Consider the following 21,351-nt stretch of genomic DNA (forward strand, 5'->3'; position numbering starts at 1 on the left):
CAAAGGATGACTGAGAACTCGATAGCGATCGGAAGATTTCTTCAAGACGTGGCTACCGTGGTTATCGAAGCGATGATACCCTCGATGTGGTTCTTCATTATTGTGGCTTTCATGTGTTTTTCACCATTCGTCGTGCGAAGGATGCTATCAAGGAGAATGGCTAATCAAACGAGGATCCGAAGACAAAAATACATGCAATGAACACATGCAACACATGCAACGACGCCTATCTATTCTTTCTTTCCCTCTTTTCCTTGTTCTTTTTTTCCTGGGAGTGTCAGATCTTTTGATCTGATACCCTCTGCAAACCTTGTTCTTTGGTGTCCCCCAATAAAACCCCTTCTCTGCAAAACCCCCGCTTTTCCCGATAAACCCGCATGATCCATAACCTTTTATGGATCATGAAAACTTGTGATTGTATTGTAACCGTATATAAGCTCGCTTTGCGGTATAATAAAGGCTCTTAAAACGATATTCGTTATTTCTTCTATTCTGACTGTTTCTGTTATTTCTACTGTTCTGGAATACTGATATTCCGCAACAACCCCAGCGATCACATTTTTCAAATTTAAACGCGCTTTAGGCACGCCAGACACTTATTATACTGGGAAACAGCCAAAAATCGGCAGAAAACTATGAAAAATAGGGATTTTCCGCATAAAATAAGTTGAAAATTAGATTTTTATTGCAAAAGTTGAGAAAATTTGTCTGAAAACCGACTGAAGCTTTCAATAGTGAAAAAAGGTTCACTCGGAGAAAAAACGCGTCGAAGACGCCCCAGACTGGTGGAAATCTATCATAAACAATGAAAATGGATACTTCTAAGGATACGGAAATGCGTCAGAGGTGCCCCAGCCAGCTACTTTAACTCGAACCGTTATAGTCTCCAATTCAGAGATTTAAGGCGGAGTTTTTGCTGAAAATTTCAGAAAAATTGGTTTTAAGCGGAAAAGTTCAAAAAAATGTTAAAAATTGAGAGTTTTGAGCGAAAAATGTCATTTTAGCAAGAATTTGGTCGATTTATGTGTTAAATCTCCTCATTTTGTGTGATATCTAAATATTTTGAGACAGCGTTTTTTTGCCGAAAATCTCAGAAAAAAAATTCGATAGGGAAAAACTCGAAAAAATTTGCAATTCTTCAATTTTAACTGTGTCAAACGCGCCGCAAGTGCGCCAGATCCAACATAGTTTTCCAAGTTTCCTACAAAAGGCGTCCACGTCGCCCCAGCCTGTCTTTTACCTACGGTACTTTTGAGAATACCGAAAGCGTCAGAGGTGCCCCAGTCTGCTACTTTAATTGGAAAACGCGCCGTAAGTGCGCCATTAATCGCGCCTTCGTCGCCCCATCCCCTATCACGTACCTGTCCAGAAATATTGACGACATAAAGAGTATTTGATCGATTACAAACGACCATTTGAGGTGGATCACTCTTCGGAATTGGGAGAACATTCAGAATCGGATGATCATCGGAACCAACACGGAACGTCGACAGACACTCCCCGGATTTCGCATGCCACACACGGATTGAGCCGTCCGATGAGCATGAGATCTGGAAATTGAAGGGGAAATTGGGTATATGGAGCAAAAATACGGATTCAAAAGAATGTTTTGCATTAAAGTAATATAAGATATTGAAAATCATGAAAAGCGGCTGAAAACTCACAGAGTTACACTCATTTCAGGTTTTGTTGAGGCTAACAGACTACAAACTACAAAAATAAGTGGTTAAAATGGATTTTACATAAATCAGATTTATGTCAATATTTCTGTATTAGGAAGACCTCAATTCGATACTTTGAAGTTTTTCAGCATAATTGGACTATAAACTACATAAAAGCAAATATTTATGTGATTCATCGAGACCTAATAATAGAAGTATATTCGAAATTCTAGTTAGAAACACTCTATTGGTTTAAAAACCTGTTAAAAGTCACTTTTTTTCGTTGATTTTGAGTTCAACAATCTTATTTTCACGCGAATTCAGTGAGTTTTTAATCAAAAATGGTGAAAATCCGTCAAAAATCATGAAAAAAGAGTTTTGCTGAGGCTAACTGACTACAAACTACAAAAGTGAGTTAGCCTCAGTGAAAATCGAAATCGACGTAATTTGATCATTTTTTGGTATTTTTCAATCAATGCTTCTGGGCCAAAATGTTGCGTTTTTGTTCTAAAATTGATGAAAGTATACTGATGGCTACAAACTACAAAAATGAGTGTTTAAAATGGATTTTTGCAATTTTCTAACAAGAAACTACAGAAAAATCAATTCAAAACGTGGCTTTTCCTACTGTTTTGATACAAAACGGGAGCAAGAATCAATCGGAAAAGAGAAACAGAGGAGGAAAAGTGCACAGATTTGTGCAAACAATAAAGAGAACAGAGATGAGACATGCGTTTGCACTATCCATGCAGATACACAGGATAAGACACAAATGATTGAAAAATATCTGCAATTTCAGGGAAAAAAAATGGGAAAAATCAGTGAAAAATGAGTTTTGCTGAAGCTAACGACTACAAACTACACTTTTCAGTTAGCCTCAGCAAAAGTTTACTGAGGCTAACTGAGATTTGTAGTTTGTAGTCAGTTAGCCTCAGCTAAACTTAAAATGTGTGTAACTTTGTCGATTTCTGGTGTTTTTGAGTAGTTTTTGAACTAAAATATTTCATTTTTGAATATTAAATTTTTTTAAAAACTCACAATATGATTTCCCTCGTCAGAATATCGGACATCTGTGACGTAGCTGGTGTGTCCACGCATCTCTTTCAGACATTTTCCACTCTTCATTCCGTGGACTCTGAAAAAATTCTCAAATCTGGCGTGCCGCTGACGCTTTTTCAACATTTTCAGTATCCTGGCGCACTTTTGACACACTTTCCAATCGAAAATCAAATTTTTTTCAAAAATAACCGAAAAATTGAATCATTCGAAAATTCTCGGAGTCTGGAGCACCTTTGGCGCATTTCCTATGAATGAGAAGGGCTGGGGCACTTCAGACGCGTTTTTGGCCTTCACAACAGTAGTTTTTTTAATCTTTGCGAGTCTGGCGTGCCGCTGACGCGTTTTTAACTGAAGAATCTTTGGTTTTGCCTTGTTTTTATCGGTCAGGCGTGCCTCTGACGCGTTCCTAACTTCCGAATCCTTGCTGCATTTTCAGTATCCTGATGAGCAATTCGTTATAAAGCAATCTGGCGCACCTTGGACGCGCTTTCCGATCGAAAATCTAAATTTTATTTCGAAATAACGGGATTTTTCAAAATTTCAAGAAATTGAAGCAAAAAATCGAGGTCTGGGGCACCTTTGGCGCTTGTTTTTAGAAATGAGAAGATCTGGGGCACTTCAGACGCGTTTTTGGCCTTCTCAGCAGGTTTTTTTTAATCTTTGCGAGTCTGGCGTGCCGCTGACGCGTTTTTAACTGAAGAATCTTTGATTTTGCCTTGTTTTTTTCGGTCAGGCGTGCCTCTGACGCGCTTTCCAATCGCAAAATATAAATTTAACCGGATTTTTTGAAATTTCAAGTATCCATCAGGACAAAAATTGAATCGCTTCAAAAATTTTCTCGGGTCTGGGGCACCTTTGACGCGCTTTTCAATTTGAAACCGGCATTTTTCCAATATTTACAAGTCTGGCGTGCCTTTGACGCGTTTCTAAGTGGAGAATCTTTGATTTTGCTGTTTTTTCATCAATCTCGGACGCTTTCCTAGGCCATTTCTTCCGGATTTTCACAAATTTCCAGCCCTCTCTCACCTCACAATATGATCATTTCCACCTGAGAGAACATGTGAGTTATCTTTTGAGAATCTCACAGCACACACTCCATTCGTATGAGCTCTATCGAATCGTCGAAGACAGTCACCCGTCTCAATCTTCCAAACTTTGATTTTTCCGTCGACGGATCCGGTGGCGAGCATCTCAGAATCACGACTGAATGACATACAACGGACTGCGGCGTCCATCATCATTAGGTTGTCTTGAGCCTGGAATTATAGACTATAAACTACAAACTACAATTCTCTGATACCTGATACTTCAAATCCTTTCTCAATTTTCCATTCATATAATTCCAGACCTCAATGAAACCGTCTTTCGATCCGGATACCAGATAATTGGCATCTGGTGAAAAAGCGGCCGATTCTGGGTAGGATTCTGGAAAAAGAGTTAAAGTTTTTAATTTTCAACTGAAAATTTGGTATTTTGACTCGAAAATCATCGAAATAGCACAATTTCCTCTCACTTTTACCTCGAAAATCAAGAATTATGATGCTAAAACTCAAAAAATTCGGTAATATGGAAGGATTCCACTTGAAATAACCCAATTATCAATTTTTTTAGTTTTAGCATCAGAATTCTGGATTTTCAAGGGGGGGGAAATCGAGTTATTTCAATAAGTCGGAAAATGTACTGAAAAGTTGAATTTTCGGCTCAAAAATCCACGATTTTCAGATGTTTTCAGTCATTTCTAGCTGAAAATCACTCAAAACCACTCAAAAATGAACAAATTACAACGATTTTGAATTTTCGCTGAGGCTAACTGAGTTTTGTAGTTTGTAGTCTGTTAGCTTCAGCAAAACTAAAACTGAGCAATTTTCTGGGTTTTTCCCCGTCAAAATTCGCCGTTTTGGCGATTTCAAAAGCGCGTTTGCCTCTTCCGATAGTTGTCCGCTTTACTGCGGCTAACGACTACAAACTACACTTTTCAGTTAGCCTCAGCAAAAGTTTACTGAGGCTAACGGAGATTTGTAGTTTGTAGTATAACCTTGTTTGTTTTTGGCGGTTTTGAGTGGTTTTTGAACTAAAATATAGCGTTTTTCACGATATTCATAATATAGCCACGAAAAACAGAAAAAATCACGAGAATCATCTGAACAACTAAAAATAATTGACCATTTGGAGCTATTTTCCAGGTTTTTCCGTCGTTTTCCTACAGAATTCGCTGATTTTTGTCTTTTTCCACAGAAAAACTATTGAAAGTTTCCGGCTCAAAAATCGGCAATTTTTGAGATGTTTTTCTCTAGTTTTTAAAATATTTTGAGTTTTTGACTGTTTTTAATGTAAATTTTCTGTTTTTCCGTGGTTTTTGCCAAGAAATCTCTCTAAAGCTACACGTACTAGTGGAGAATTTGATGGTTCTTGCCATCATCGTCGGATATCTCTCCTCAATTTGTTCTTTCTGTGCCGCTTTCCCCCTAAATAGATCAATAGCTGTTCCAGGTGGAAGTAGTCCCTGATGCAATTGCCATTTCAACGATTGTCCCAAAAGTGATAGAAGACGTGACGGTGCGACGACGTGAACTTCAGAAGACAATGTCTGTGAGATGACATTTCTTCTCTTCTCTCTACTTATATCTCCATAAACTTCTTGACTATCAAAATACGGGCGGTTGATTAGGGATTCGAGACGGGCATATCTATCTGGATCCACTTGTTTCAATAAGATCATTGGATCCGTTTGACGGGCGACGAGACGGGCGGTCGCTAGTTCACGCATCTCTACTAACTCGATGATTACCTGTAAATTATTGAATAAAATTGAGTTTTTTGAGCGGAAATTTTTCATTTTTCGCATTTAAAAAATGTATTTTCGGTTTGGATAACCTCGATATTGAAGTTTTACTGAGGCTAACTTGCATTTTGTAGTTTGTAGTCAGTTAGCCTCAGCAAAATTTGAAATGGCATTACCTTTATCAGGTTTTGGTGTTTTTGAGTGGTTTTTGAACTGAAATATTGAATTTTTTCCCAATTTTTTGATAATGTCAAGATAAATAGAAAAAATTAGAAGAATCACTTGAATTTTTCTTAAAATTAAAGAATTCTCAAAATATTCAGATCTTTTCAGTCATTTCTAGCTAAAAACCACACAAAAATGAATGAATTACAACGATTTTGAATTTTTGCTGAGGCTAACTGAGATTTGTATTTTGTAGTCAGTTAGCCTCAACAAAACTTGAAATGAGTCTAACTCTGTGAGTTTTCAGCCGATTTTCATGATTTTTAAGTGGAATTGTTCGAAATTCAATAATGCACCAATGTATTTTCAGAGCGAAAAACTTCAAACCTCTTAATTTTGGCATTATTTTGAGCGTTTTGGATAAATTTTGACAGGTTTAATGACTGAAAATCGAATTTTTTGAGACTTTTGAGGCGATTTCTATTGTCTGGCGCGCCTGTGGCGCGTTCGGGCACGATTTTGAATGTTTTCATTCAGAAAACGGAATTTTTAACGCCAGAAATCGCTAATTTCAAGAAATTTTAAAGGTTTTCTAACTATAAGGAAAAACGTGGGAATTCAATAGTTTTTTGCTGGAATTTTTCTGTTTCTGGAAAATTGATCACTTTTTAAAGCTGAAAAGAGCTTTTTCAATAAAAATTTAAGTTGTTCAGAAGAAAAAAAGCTCAAAATTCTCAATTTTTTGCCCAAAAATGCATTTTGCGCCAGAAACCTCTATTTTGAAGTTTTTACGAGTTCTAGTGCAAAAAATCAGATTTTTGGCGATTTTTGGGAATTTTCAGGCAAGTTTTAGTCCTGAACTTTGTTATTTTCCATTTTCCGACCCAAATTTCTCACTTTTTCAGTCTTTTTGCAAAACTTACATGCTCATACAAATCAATCAACTTCTTCGCCGGCAACTTCAACGATTGCACAATTTTGAGCACATTATCCCAATTTCCAGACGTAATTTCATTACAGAACGCGTCAATTGAGTCGACTGTGTTCAATGAGACATTCGTTTCTTCCTTAAAATGTGGTTTTATTTATTTTTAGGCCAAAAATTTGGTTTTTTCATCAAAAACTACCTGTAAAACGGCCAAAGTTCTGTGTAAATTGGATTCTTTCAGGAATTGTTCGATAAGTCGGATTACACTGAAAAAGTGATTTTTAGGCGGTTTTTAGGGAATTTTTTAGTGATTTCATGCGTTTTTCATGAAGAAAAAGACATTTTTCAACTTACTCTGAAGATTCGATTTCGATAGATGCCATTTTCAGCTGAAATTCAGCGTCTGAAAACGAAGAAAATTCGAATTTCCTCGGGCACCGAAAGCGCGCCAGCAAATTTGGCAGTGATCGGCGAACGCGTCAGTAAGATGGCTGGCGTGTTTGAGGTTTTTAGCGGGAAGTTCAAATAAAGATTTTTGTCTTAATTTTCGGTTTTAAGTCGAAAAATCATGAAAATAAGTGGTTTTTATGCGATTTTTTGGTAAAAACGCTGAAAATATCAAAGAGAAAAAACAGGACGACAAGATTTATTTTCTCTCACACGCACACCGGTACTTGTGTTTGCATATTTAAAATTAAACGGAAAATTTGAGGGCGAAAATGCATTAAAATAGTGTGGGGGACGTCGTCGAAACATGGCGTTCGTTGGGAGAATTGAATGAGGCTACCTGAAATAAAAAATCAATAATTTGGCATCAATAGATCAAAAAATTTTACCTCAAAAAAATGGAAAAATATGTGCTTGATTTATTGTTGTCGATGAAGGTTTTCGGAGAAGGAATTTCACAATTTGAAGTCGTCGAAGCCGGATGTACTCTGAAAATACAGAAAAAATGAGAAAAATCAGTGAAAAATGAGTTTTGCTGAGGGTAACTGGCTACAAACTACACTTTTCAGTTAGCCTCAGCAAAAGTTTACTGAGGCTAACTGAGATTTGTAGTTTGTAGTCAGTTAGCCTCAGCAAAACTTAAAATGGTTCTAACTTTGTCAATTTTTTGTGTTTTTGAGTGGTTTTTGAACTGAAATATTACATTTTTCCCGATTTTTTTTTTGGCAAAGTCAAGAAATATAGAAAAAAATCACGAGAATCCTTAGAAAAAATGATCGAACTTGTAATTTTTCTTAAAGTTCAGTTATTTTCAAAATATTCAGATCTTTTCAGTCATTTCCAGCTAAAAATCACTAAAAACCACACAAAAATGAATAAATTACAATGATTTTGAATTTTTGCTGAGGCTAACTGAGATTTGTAGTTTGTAGTCTTAGCCTCAGCAAAAGCTGAAAGTACTGTATCTCAATGAGTTTTCAACCGATTTTCATGATTTTTAAGTGGAATTGCTTGAAATTCAACGCACTTTGTTTTTGAGCAAAAAATCTGATCAAAAACTAAATTCTACCAATTTTTGTTGAAGCTAACTCCGTCTCCTATTCCTCACCACAGTATCAAATGCTCGTTTCTCGAATGCTCCGAATCCTTGTCCTGCCAACGAGTCGAATGCTCTCTTATCGAATCCACTGAATCCACTTCCAGCCAATGAGTCGAATGCTCGTTTGTTGAATGCTCCGAATCCAGAACCGGCCTGAAATTTAGTAAATTTATTTTAGAAAACATGAAAAACTGGTTTATTTGCAGATTTTGGTAGTCGGTAGTCAGTTTTTTCAAGTTTTCTTACAAAAACTTTTTTTTCAAAAAGAAAAAACATTTTCCCAACTTTGAGATCCCGTCACGCCCCCAACAGAATTAGGATTATTTTGAATTTAGGCTAGTTTTATAGATCAAAACTAGATCTCTATTTTTGTAGTTGACAACTTTTTGATAGCTCCGCCCACTTTTGAGATATGCGTCTTTAAAGATGACTGCCAAAATTGAAGGGTGAACGAGGCAGCTTTATTTACAGGCGTTTATCTCAAGAGTGGGCGGAGTTAGCAAAAAATTGTCAACTAGAAAAATGTAGAGCTAGGATTGATCTACAAAACTATGTCAATTTAAACAATATCGGCTCAGACAGAAAATCTCGATGAGCTTTCTAAAGTTACACTAACCATTTTTGTCAGTGTAGCATTATTTGGTCAGTGTATCTTTAAAGGCGCGTATCTCAAAAGTGGGCGGAGCTACCAAAAAGTTACTAATTGCACAAACGAAGCCCAAAAGCAAGGCTACATTTTTGTAGTTGACAAAATTTTGATAGCTCCGCCCACTTTTGAGATTTAAACGTTTAAAGATAACAGCTTCAAATTAAGGATTAAGGAGCGTTATCTTTAAAGACGCGTATCTCAAAAGTGGGCGGAGCTATCAAAAAGTTGTCAACTACAAAAATGTAGCCCTGTTTTTGATCTACACAACCATATAAATTTCACTCACCAAACTATCGAATGCCCTCTTGTTGAATGCACCAAAACCGCTTCCAGCCAACGAGTCGAACGCCCGCTTATCGAATCCACTGAATCCGTGACCGCCCATCGTGTCGAATGCTCTTTTGTTGAATGCTCCGAATCCCGAGCCGGCTAACGAATCGAATGCTCTCTTCTCATTCGGACGGCTCAGAAAGAATAGGGAACCGACTGGTCGCAGACGGACTGCCGCACTTTCTGTCCGCGTTGACATCTGAAATTGAATCAATTTATTTATTTATAGAATTGGAAGAGCTGGGGTGTCTTTGACGCGTTTTTGCATCAAAAATTCGAAAAATTGGTCAATTTTTGACTAAGTCACATCCATTTTAATTTTTACTGAGGCTAACTGAAAATTGTAGTTTGTAGTCAGTTAGCCTCAGTAAAACTTAAAACCACTGTAACTCAACGAGTTTCGGGAATTTTTGAGTTATTTTTGGATAGAAATGTAGACAATTTTTGTGGCTAAGATTCATACCAGTTTTTGAGATTTCGAATTTTTAGACAAATTTTTCGTCTATACCTAACTATGCTGAAACTCGGAAAATGTGTCTATAAAGAAATTCAGAGATTCAAAGCATTTCTAGCCAAACATCTCAAAATTTGCTCAAAAACCTGCAGAGTGACACCCATTTCAAATTTTGCTGAGGCTAACTGACTACAAACTACAATTCTCAGTTAGCCTCAGCAAAATTTCAGACCTTTGTAACTTTGCGTTTTTACAGTTCAATATAATGATTTTCGGTATCGAAAGGATTTCGGAGGCTGGGGCACCTCTGGCGCGTTTTCACTGTTCAAATTGATGTGTTCTGAGAGACTTGGGCGCATTTCAGTTAGTTTTTTTTAATTTGGACATGGCTGGAGTGTCGTCGGCGCGCTTTTAGATATATTTGGTTTTGAAGACTGGCGCACTTTTGGCGCATTCTGACAGGTCAAATGAGTTATTGAAAAACTTTGACAAAAAATGTAGATCTGGCGCGCTTTTGGCGCGTTTCTCAGTTCAAAATAACGCGGATTTTGAATCTGGGGCGCCTTTGACGCGTTTCATAAATTGCAGGGTTTTTGGAAGAATCTGGCGTATCGTTGACGCGTTTTTCTCTTTTGATGATGCTTAGTTAAACCCGTTGCCTCAACAAAAAACCCGACTGGCGCGCCTTCGGCGCGTTTTGTGGTACTAATTCCCTCCGTCAATCACTCTTAACTTTTTGACTATTTTTCTCTATATAATCCCTCCAAAAAAAAACAAAAATTTCTTGGGTTTAGGGACCCTCTCTCTCTTTTTTCCGCGTGTTTGAATCCGATGACGCCGTCGAAAAAAGAGAAGAAGAAGAAGTGCGTCAAACGAAATTTTCCAATTACAAAGTGCCAACAAACTCTCTCTGTGATGACAAGATGCGTGTGCAACACTTTTATTTTACTTTTTTTGGCGGGAATTTGAAAAAAAAAACTATAAAAATTTTAGAGTGCGTCAGAGTCTCTCTCAGAGAGAAAACGCGTCAACGGTGCGCCAGATATTCAAGATGTGATCTGGCGTGCCTTGAGCGCGTTTTTGGAAGCTATCAGCTCGAGGTGTGTGCCTGTGGACACCTTCCTCCTGTTTTGGAAACGTCTGGGGCACCTTAGGCGCGTTTCCAATACGGTATCAGTTAGTGATAGCTGAATATCCTGAGGCTCTGTGAGGCATGCTTAGAGAGGATTTGTAGTTTGTAGTCTCTTATTTTATCTCGTGTCATAACTATGACACATTCCCCTATTTATGTTCTTCCTTTGCAAAATCAGTGTCTAGCATTTTGCAACGAGAGAAATGTCATCTATAGTTAGAATAGTCACACATAGCTCCGTGGCTAATGGTGTGTTTTCTTTTCTGCTTCCGTGTTTACTTTTTTTTCGAAAAAAGTGTTCTCTTGGCTGATAACATATTTGGGAGAAAACTGAGGAAGATGAAATATTATGTCTAACTATAAGTTAGGAAGAAAAAAAACATTAATATGTATGAGACAGATCAAGGAAAATCGACAATGTCTATAGTTTTGTTGTAAATTTTTTAAGTTATCGTAAAACCTGGTGTACAGTACTGGCCATAAAGAATGCGGCACTTGTAGCAGTTTTTAGTTGAAAATGGTCAACTTTGTGAGTGTCATACAGGTTCCCTGATAATCTCACAATATTAATTCTTAATGGACTATACAGATCACGAGTAGAGCTTCATTTTTGTAATTGACAACTTTTTTGTACGGGCACTCCCTAGCATATTACAGGCAGTCAATGTAAAAAACTCATAAATCTCTCCTTTTAGCATTGAAACAGGGCAATAATTGCAAGGAAATACTTTGCGGATTGATAACTTCTTAGGATGTGTGTGTGCAAAAAAGTTGGCAACCACCAAAAATGAAGCTCTATATGTGATCTATTCACTCCATAAACAATCAATATTGGGAGACTATCAGGGAGGCCGTGTCACACTCACTAAGTTGACCATTTTCAACTAAAAACTGCTACAAGTGTTGCATTCTTTATAGCCAGTACTGTATCTCGGTTTCTAAAGGAAATATCAACTCACAAAATGTAGTTTAATAATTCTGGTATACTTCTTCAGTTGAAAAAATTTTCAAGTATTTAAAGACAGCCGAAATAGAACGCTACAAACTCTTGCTAGCGGGTAGGCCTCTGGATTTACGGTATTTGATTTGTTCATCTATCAGTTCAATTAATGTAGATCATTATTATTATTATTATTACCCCTTATGTATAACACAACACATATAACGATATGTGAGAACCAGATAAATATTCTAGTAAATTAACGATGAACCCCCGCTTAAATAGAAGAAGTGGGATGAGTTGAAGAGTTGGCGGTATAGCTATTCTTTGAAACGGCAGCAAAAAGTGTTCATAGATAAAATAGCCGCATAAATTTGTCTATCGATTCGAAAAAAACGGGTCCTAAATATATCAAAAACTAAAAGATTTGCAGTCCTTTAAGCTACGTATTTTACCAAATGGTCTCAGGACTATTCTACTAATGCACTGGTCCTTACGCATCCAAATGACCCAAGGCATTGCTGACGCTTTAGCAGTGCAAATTCTTACTGTAGGCGCATAGCAAAAAAGTTTTACAAAAGTTACAAAAATGACTAAATCAGCCGTTTTCTACCGAATTCAGTGAAGTTTTGGTGTTTTATAGCAATAAAATTACGAAAATTCCCCTAAACTTATTTTTAATCTCCGAAAAGTTGGTTTTTTCCGATGAAAACATTTTCAAAACATTTTTATCGCGTTATGCGCACAGTAGACTTCTGGCGCTTTTCCCGTTTCGCTGACGCATTAAAAGTAGATTTTGGAGTGATAGGGTGCTGTGTAATGTAACGATTTCTCACGACAACTCTACTGCTCATCTCTGCTCTAGGCTGTTTCAAGTTTAAGAATAAATATAATTTTTTATAACATTGCAGACGAAACACATCTAATATGCTGAAAATATGTAATGTGCTGAAAAACTATAGTACCCTACAAAACTAAATTGTCGAAAATAACAGTAATATTATTGTGTATCTTGTTGTACCTTTGGAGTATGTCCCCCCTTCTCTCAATTCTAGAAATTTGTCTCTCTCTGAAATTCCAACGTATCCCCCTATCTGTGACTACTACTACTACTCATTAATAATTTATTTAAATTCGTTCGTTTTTCCCCTGCTCTTTTTCAAAAAAAGACTAATGGGTTTCGGTGTTTGTGATTAACATTTCAAAAGAAACCGAGCAAAAAATTGTTTTTTTTTCGAAAGTATTCATTTTATGAGTGACTAATGAATATGAGTAGGCGGAGGAGAATAGAAAAAATTGTAGTTTGTAGTCTAGATAAAAATTTTCTAGTTGACAACTTTTTGATAGCTCCGCCCACATTTGAGATATGAGGATTTAAATATGACAGTCTCAATTGAAGGGTGAACGAGGCAACTAAATTTACAGGCGCTTATCTCAAAAGTGGGCGGAGCTATCGGGAAATTGTCAACTGGAAAAATGTAGCCCTATTTTTGATCTACACAACCATATTAGTTTCAAACGTGTTTGACTACAAAAAAGTACCGTAGTACCCTGACAAAGTTGAGCAATTTATTTTCGAGAAAAAAAGGTTTTGCAAAAAAATTTTTTGGCTTCTATACCCTCAGGCGGTGTCCTCTTTTATTGTAATAGTTTTTTCTTGTCTATCCATCTAAGTATAGAAAAAAAAGTGGAGAGATACCCATAAATCTAATAAATGCCCTCCTCAATAAGTATACGTATTTCCTGATTCCAGGAATAGCGATTTAAAGGAGAAACGCGTCAGAGGCGCGCCAAACTCTGCCTAAATACTTATTGGGATGTTATTCCAATGTCTCCAAACGCGTCGATGGCGCGCCAGATTTTTCATTTAGGGGTCTCATAGGAAGGATCACTACTTCCTCGTTACCCAGATAACGAAAAACGCGCCAAAAGCGCGCCAGCGGTGTTCTGAAGTGTTCTGAAGCCAAAAAACGCACGCATCCAAGGTGCGCCATATTGAAAGAATTTTGAAAATCGGACAAAAACTAACGGAGTTACATCGATTTCAAATTTTGCTGAGGCTAACTGAGAATTGTAGTTTGTAGTCTTAGCCTCAGCAAAACTTAAAACCACTGTAACTCAACGAGTTCTGAACATTTTTGAATAATTTTTGAACTAAAATGCTTGAAATTCAGAAGGCTTTCTTTCCATTTAACCTGTTTCGTGATTTTGAATTTTAATTTTTCAGCCAAATTTTTTGTCTATACCTAATTTTTTATAGTTTTCATCCATCTTGTAGATTTCGATATTCTGAGGATTTCTAAACAAAACCCACAAAAATTGGTTCAAAACCCGCAGAGTGACAGGCATTTCAAGTTTTGCTGAGGCTAAGACTACAAAAATCAGTTAACTACAAAAAACTACAAAAATCAGTTAGCCTCAGCAAAATTTCAAAGTGCTGTAATTTGGTTAGTTTTCAACCAAATTTTCTGATTTTTTTGTAGAAATATAGAGGATTTCATGAGTTTTTTACTTTTTGAGTTAAATTTTGAGCCTCAGCACGTATTCTTGTTGTTCCCTCGTCTCTGTTTCTAATCCTTCGTGAGGAAGACTAATGATGTGGTGTCTGTGTGGGTGACTATACTAGAACAACTGACTTAATGAGAAGAAGACGACACCTCTTCTGAACCCTCTCCATCCGCCGAAATCTGATTCCGAGCTCAAAGAAAACCGGCGGAGAAACAAAAAATCATTTGTCATATCCCTAATTCTATATTTATTGTTAAAACCGCCCGTTTTTTAGAGTGACGTATATCCTTGGGACCCCCTAGATATGAAGAAAACGTGACCACGGTGGCCACACAAAAACAGAGAAAAATCAAATTAGGAGAGAATGACGAGAGGAACATCATTCTCTATCTTTATTTCCTGTAGGGGAACTTTTACAAAGAAATATGGAGATCCGAAATCCGTTCTCAAAGTCTGCTTACGAGACATCTGACATATTAAAACTTTAGGTAAAAGGCCGAAATCCTCAAAATTTTGGTTCAAAGAGTGAAATTCCGACACAAGTTCGTGAACCGATAATATCAAGAGCTTGCTATATGTCTAAATCAATTTTAAAACAGTTAGAAACCGCTGGTGCGCCTTCGGCGCGTGTACACAACTAGCTGTCAAAGGGGATTCCCAGAAGAAGACACCAACCAACAAAAAACAACTTTTTTTTCTTTGTCTCTGTGTGCCACTAATTTCTTAACAACCCATTAGAACTCTTCCTCCTAATTAATTTTCTGTTCTGTTTCCTACAAAGTGATTAGCACGTCTACTCTGTTGGGAAACAGAAAACCTTTTTTCTAGCAAGACAAGCTTTTAGAAAGTTTTAGAGGATTCGAGCGCCTCTACCGTAGAGATCAAAAGTGCTTATTAGCTCAGTACAGTTCTTACAAGTGCGCTCCACCGAAACCACTCTCTCCGTTCTCAAAGAAACATCTGACATAATAAAATTTCAGTAGACAGTAAATTTTCGATTGTTTTTAAAAACGTTCAAATGTTTTCCGCTTCGAGACCATTTTGAACAAGTTAGATACGCCTTAAGCTGCATTTCAGCTTTTGTTACTTTTGTAGTTTGTAGTCTTTCCCTCTCAGACAAAAAAACAGAAAAAGATGACCTCATAAGGGAAAAAATCTAATAAAAATCTTTGCATTCCCCCCCTAAAAATATATATTTGGAGACGGGCGGTCTGAGGGGAAAATAAGAAAAAAAACAAGGAAGTTTCCCTTGCTTTTTGGTGGTTGATGAGAAAAACGAAGGCAAAAACAAAGAAAGTGGTTTTTGTGAAATGGCTGGCGTGTCGGTGGCGCGTTTTTTTTGCATAGGGACATCTGAAAATGGGTTCGAGACTAGAAAATGAGAAAACATTCAAAAAATTTGGTCAAAATTTGACTGAATTGCACCACTTTGAAGTTTTTACTGAGGCTAACAGAAATTTGTAGTTTGTAGTCGTTAGCCTCAGCAAAACTTTGAATGACTGTAGCTCAACGGGTTTTTGAAATTTTTGAATCATTTTTGGATAGAAATGTAGAACATTTTTGTGGCTAACAAGATTGTAAAATATAGAACAGATTTTTAGATTTTGTTAATCATTTCAAGCCAAAAACCATCAAAATAGGTCAAAAGCTAACTGAGATACACGCATTTCAATTTTTTTTGCTGAGGCGAAGACTACAAACTACAAATCTCAGTTAGCCTCAGCAAAATTTCAAATCGCTGTAACTTTGTCATTCTTGAGTGTTTTTGAGTGGTTTTTGGACCATCACGTATGGAAAAGACTGATGCGTCGTCGGCGCGTTATAGAAAATGTCAGGAAATAAAAATTTTGCCTGACTAGACAGATTTTCTAGCTGGAATTTCAACTTTTGAGAGACTGGTATACCATTTCCGTGTTTCTTTTGAAATCTTTAGTTGTTGGCCTCTAGTTTCTTGTTTATCTAGACTTTGAATCTTTCATTCTTCTCTCTTTTTGATCTACACCCATGGGAATTCATTCAATAGAAAAAAGGTTAGAAGAGAGTACAATATTAATTGTTTTTTTTCTTCTTTCACTTGTTGTTGCGCTTTTCTTCTCTCTCATTGTTTATTGACCCACTATATATCTGATTTTTGGAATTTTCTTTGAACAAAGAATGACGTGAAGCGGAAAAAATTAAACGCGGCGAGAAAATAGGGACCTAAATAACAAAATAAGGCTTTTTCACACCAATTGGTCAAAAAATTATCGAAAAAAACAGTTTAAAAAAACCATCAAAATAGAGCACTTTGAAATTTTGCTGAGGCTAACTGAGAGTTGTAGTTTGTAGTCAGTTAGCCTCAGCAAAAACTTGAAATGGGTGTAACTCTGCAGGGTTTGAAACAATTTTTGTGGTTTTTGTTTAGACATGCTCAGAATATCGAAATCTGCAAGATGGATGTAATGTTAAAATTTCAGAAAATTTCAGAAAAGTTAGGTATAGACAAACAATTTTGGCTGAAAACTCAAAACTATAATAGAAAGGAAGTCTTTTGAATTTTAAGCATTTTGGTTCAAGAATTATTCAAAAATGTTCAGAACTCGCTGAGTTACAGTGATTGTAAGTTTTGTTGAGGCTAAGACTACAAACTACAATTTTCACTTAGCCTCAGCAACACTTGAAATTGCTGTAACTTTGTTAGTTTTTGTCCGATTTCAAAAATTTTTAGGTCAAAATGTTCAGGATCATTAGAACCATCTAATGAGTATGCTTTCAGAGTTTCAGCCAAGTTAGGTATAGACGAAAAATTGGCTGAAAATCTGAAATCGAAAAAGAAAATTTCTTTTCAATATTTTTGAAAATTCATGGTATAGAAGCCTAAGCCAGTAAAAGTTTCTTTTCTTCTCAATTTTCTTAAAAGTTTATGGTATAGAAGCCATCTCATCAATAACCGCATAATACATATTTCCCCGATATACTCACCATGACGATGACAACGAAGAACATGAGAATAAGCGGAGTCGTTGACGAAGACATCTCTCTCGGGGGGAATGGGGTGTCCTCCGGTGTCTGAAGGAAAAGAAAATGAAAGGGAAGAGAAGAAGACGGGCGGCTCACGGAGCACAGGCTCCGCCCACTTTTGGAGGAGCAGAAGGAGAAGGGGGCGGGGCTTAGAGAGAGGGGGGATGGAAATGGAGGAGGAGAGGGAGTAATTGGGATAGTTACGAGAAGAATCAGAAGAACTGAATGAATCCATTGATGACGTTGAAATGGGAGAGAAGATTCTAGCAGATATTATTCAAAAGTTTCGAAATTATATTATTTTTTCCAATATTTTTATTCTTGTTTTTTAAAATGTGAAGCTTTTTCAATTTTATTCACTTTTCTCGCAAAAATCAACAAAATACATTAAAAACTAACCGAATTAGAGCACTTTGAACTTTTGCTGAGGCTAACTGAGAATTGTAGTTTGTAGTCAGTTAGACTCAGCAAAATTTGAAATGGGTGTAACTTGGTGAGGTTTTGGTGTTTTTGAATGGTTTTTTGACACAAAAACTTGGATTTGAGTTATCAAGTTGTTATGGTTAAAAAAATTTCAGAGAGGATTTTTCAGACAATTTTTTCTATATAAAAAAGTCTGAAAATCTTGAAAACTGTGCCCATCATATAGATTTTGTGATAGTCTACATTTCTAAAGAAAAACCTTTTAAAAATACTTTAAACTAGCCAAGTTACACCCCTTTCGAGTTTTGTTGAGGCTAAGACTACAAACTACAAAAATCAGTTAGCCTCAGCAAAATTTGAAGTGACTGCAATTCCGTCAATTTTTGTAGTTTTCGATGGATTTTTTGTCATCAAAATGTAGTAAAATTCAAGGACTGTAAGTGTGACTGCAGTTATCAAATTTCCAGACTGAATATATAGATAAAAAGTCGGGCTGAAATTTTTTGTCCCAAGAAAATTTTTCAACATGTGGCAAATGATAAGGGTATGTGGTCTAGACCACGTTTTGAATATTTATTTATTTGCTACCTCTCAAAATGTGATAAATTTGTTGCCTTCGAGTTGTGAACTTTTCAAAAATTCTGAAATTTCAGTAATTTTTTTGGAATTAGTTTCCGATGATGGGTTCGAGGAGAAAAATGGATTCTGACGGAACAAACAAATTCTGATGCATGATTTTTGAAGTCTACTTATGGAAAGTGTGGGTTCTTGAGTTCCATTCGGGGGGAAGGCATGTGGTATGATTTATGACCCACTTTCGAACTTTGAGACTTTTTTGACGAATAGCCAAATTTTCCGTTCAAATCTAAGTTTTCTACAAAAAAAATCCATCGAAAACTACAAAAATTGACGGAATTACAGTCATTTCAAATTTTGCTGAGGCTAACTGAGATTTGTAGTTTGTAGTCTTAGCCTCAACAAAAACTTGAAATGGGTGAAACTTGATGAGTTTTCGTTCAAATTATGTGATTTTTAGCTTAAACGGTGAGAGATGAAATGATCTATATCGTGGGAGCAAGTTTTGAAATTTTCAGATTTTCAGACAAAAAAATTTTGTCTAGATATAACTATTGGGAAAATTTATGTCACAAACATAGCCTTTTTGGTTCTGAACATTTCTGTTTAAAAATTATCAGAATTCGTCGAAAACTCACTGAGTTACAGCCATTTCAAGTTTTTGCTGAGGCTAACTGACTACAAACTACAAAACTCAGTTAGCCTCAGCAAAATTTCAAATTGCTCTATTTTGGTTAGTTTTTCATCAAATTTTTTGAATTTTTTGTAGAAATATGGAGGATTTTATGAATTCTTCATTTTAACTTAAGCATTAATCATAAAAACAATTCCTAATCAAAATTTCCAGAATTTTGGAATTCTGATTAAAACAACTTAGTTTCTCAGTATCCGAATAGCCAGACTTCTCTTTTTCCCCTAATTTGATTTTCCTGAGAAACTTGTCTATGGTGTCTGTTCCAGAACCTAAAAAGAAAAGAATCCTTGGAATTTCTTTAATTTCTAAATCCCTCTCAGATAACATGTATATAGTAGCACAAATAACAGAAAATGAAGTTAATGTGATCTCAGGCAGACAGAATACTCAGAAAAGAAGGAAAAGGGAGAAAAAGAACACACAACCAACAAATATATATTTCTCCGGTGGGTGGGGGGAGGAGGTACAAAAATTATAAGATCAGCTGATTTCTTAAAGGGTGGATACGTTTTTTGTTGAGGATTAGAGGACTACAAACTACAAAATTTAGAGCTTATTCTTTTTGAAACTTCCGAAAACATGAAAATTGACCAAAAATCGACAATATTTCTACAAAAATCAAAAAATTTGGTTGAAAACTAACCAAATTAGAGCACTTTGAAATTTTGCTGAGGCTAACTCATTTTTGTAGTTTGTAGTCTTAGCCTCAACAAAACTTGAAATGCCTGTAACTCTGCGGGTTTTATTTATTTATTTATTCAGGTTAGAAAATTATCAAAATACACGGCAAGAGGCTAAGAATAAGTCCCTCACGAGACCATTCCAAGGGAGGGTGGGTTGAGGTGAATAATGCGGGAAATAATAAGAAAGACCGGTAAGAGGGGAATGGCACAGTAAAAAAAATAGGTATACTAACATAGAGGACATTTAAATCAAAAAGGAAAGAATGCCAGGAAGGGCGGTTTTAGAAATAAAAGGTAAGCTCTAATAGCGGGTAATACTAGACATGATTAGGATACGGAATTCAGCAGGGGGGAGAAAATAAGAGGTTTGGGCGGTTATGGCGTTCCAGAAGGGAACGGTGTGGGAAAAAAAGTCAGAACAATTAGGTTTAATACAAACTAAATTCATGGGGCGACGGGTGGAAGAAGAGAACCGGACGTACGAATCGAAAAAAGTTTGGGTAGTATGAGGTACCGCTTAGAAATTTATACAGGAGAAGGAGTTGGGCTTTGAGTCTGCGATGACGGATAGAGAAGAGATTAAGTTGGGCTAGGCGATCGGAATAGGAGGAATAAGTTAGATTGCAGCGTTGGAAGATTTTCCTGGTGAAGAAACGGAGAGGAGTTTCTAGCGATAACGATAATTTAGAAGCAGGAGGGGGTGAGTATACTACAGAGCAATATTCAATAATGGGTAAAACATAGCAATTGAAAAGGAAAATGTAGAACTGTGGAGAGGTTGATTTGAAGGATTTCAGAAGTTGTTTAGTACGTAGGAGGGCGGAAGCGATAGTCTTGTTGATGTGGGATTTAAATTTCAAGGCTGAATCTGTGATGAGACCGAGATCCCGAACAGATTTGGAAGTTTCGATAGGTTGACCAGCAATGAAATAGGGGAACGAAATGTTTTTTGAACCGAGTCGCAGGAGAGATGTTTTAGTGTGGGCAAGAGGAAGAGAGTTAGACGATGCCCAGTTTACAATAAGATCTATACCATTTTGGATCGCAACAGGATTCGACGAGAAAATTTTTATGTCGTCAGCAAATGCGGAGACATGGAGGGAAGGGATGCGTGCGAGATCAAGAAGTAAATCATTTATAAATATGAGGAAAAGGAGAGGGCCAGAGACTGAGCCCTGAGGGACGGTTTTGAACCAATTTTTGGGGTTTTTGGGTAGAAATGCTCAGAATAACGAAATCTACAAAATGGATGTAATGTTAAAATTTCAGAAAATTTCAGAAAAGTTAGGTATCGACAAAACATTTGGCGAAAACTCAGAATCATAGTAGAAAGGAAGCCGGTTGAATTTTAAGCATTTTGGTTCAAAAATAATTAAAAAATGTTCAGAACTCGTTGAGTTACAGTGGTTTCAAGTTTTGCTGATGCTAACGACTACAAACTACAATTCTCAGTTAGCCTCAGTAAAAACTTGCAATGTTTGTAACTTGGCGGGTTTTTGATGGATTTTTGTGATTTTTTGATAGAAATGATGAGAATTCGCAGAGCTTTTACGCTTTTACAAGATATTATAAGCATTTCAAAAAAATTAATTCTGTGCTTCTATCGATCCGGATGTCCTCCTTTTGATGGAGTCTAGACCCATTTTTGGGGCACCAAATGCACTTTTTTTATTTCGTTGATCACGGGTGCCCTTTTCCCCAAAAGTAGAAGATAATAAAACTTTCTCTTTTTTTCAATTCGTTTTTCTCACAAACAGAGTGAAAGTGGGTGTAAAAATAGTGGTCCCATGGGAGGACAGGACGGGGATTATTCCCCCCGTC

The 21,351-nt window shown here is 36.5% G+C and overlaps 2 protein-coding genes across 2 annotated transcripts; both read right to left on the bottom strand.

The window, feature by feature from the left end:
- Window positions 1-877: 877 nt before the first annotated feature.
- GCK72_003423 (uncharacterized protein) lies at window positions 878-6,978 on the bottom strand (the record flags this gene model as incomplete). Its single annotated transcript, XM_053724049.1, has 9 exons — window positions 878-916; window positions 1,362-1,550; window positions 2,700-2,796; window positions 3,747-3,976; window positions 4,021-4,145; window positions 5,109-5,508; window positions 6,591-6,734; window positions 6,795-6,861; window positions 6,950-6,978. 9 exons carry the CDS (start codon window positions 6,976-6,978, stop codon window positions 878-880), a joined length of 1,320 nt encoding a protein of 439 aa, XP_053592694.1.
- Window positions 6,979-7,497: 519 nt separating this feature from the next.
- Window positions 7,498-9,319, bottom strand: GCK72_003424 (uncharacterized protein; the record flags this gene model as incomplete). Its single annotated transcript, XM_003097265.2, has 3 exons — window positions 7,498-7,530; window positions 8,151-8,294; window positions 9,077-9,319. 3 exons carry the CDS (start codon window positions 9,317-9,319, stop codon window positions 7,498-7,500), a joined length of 420 nt encoding a protein of 139 aa, XP_003097313.2.
- Between the last annotated feature and the right edge of the window lie 12,032 nt (window positions 9,320-21,351).

Source organism: Caenorhabditis remanei, chromosome I (assembly GCF_010183535.1).
Source record: "Caenorhabditis remanei strain PX506 chromosome I, whole genome shotgun sequence".
Classification (NCBI taxonomy): domain Eukaryota; kingdom Metazoa; phylum Nematoda; class Chromadorea; order Rhabditida; family Rhabditidae; genus Caenorhabditis; species Caenorhabditis remanei.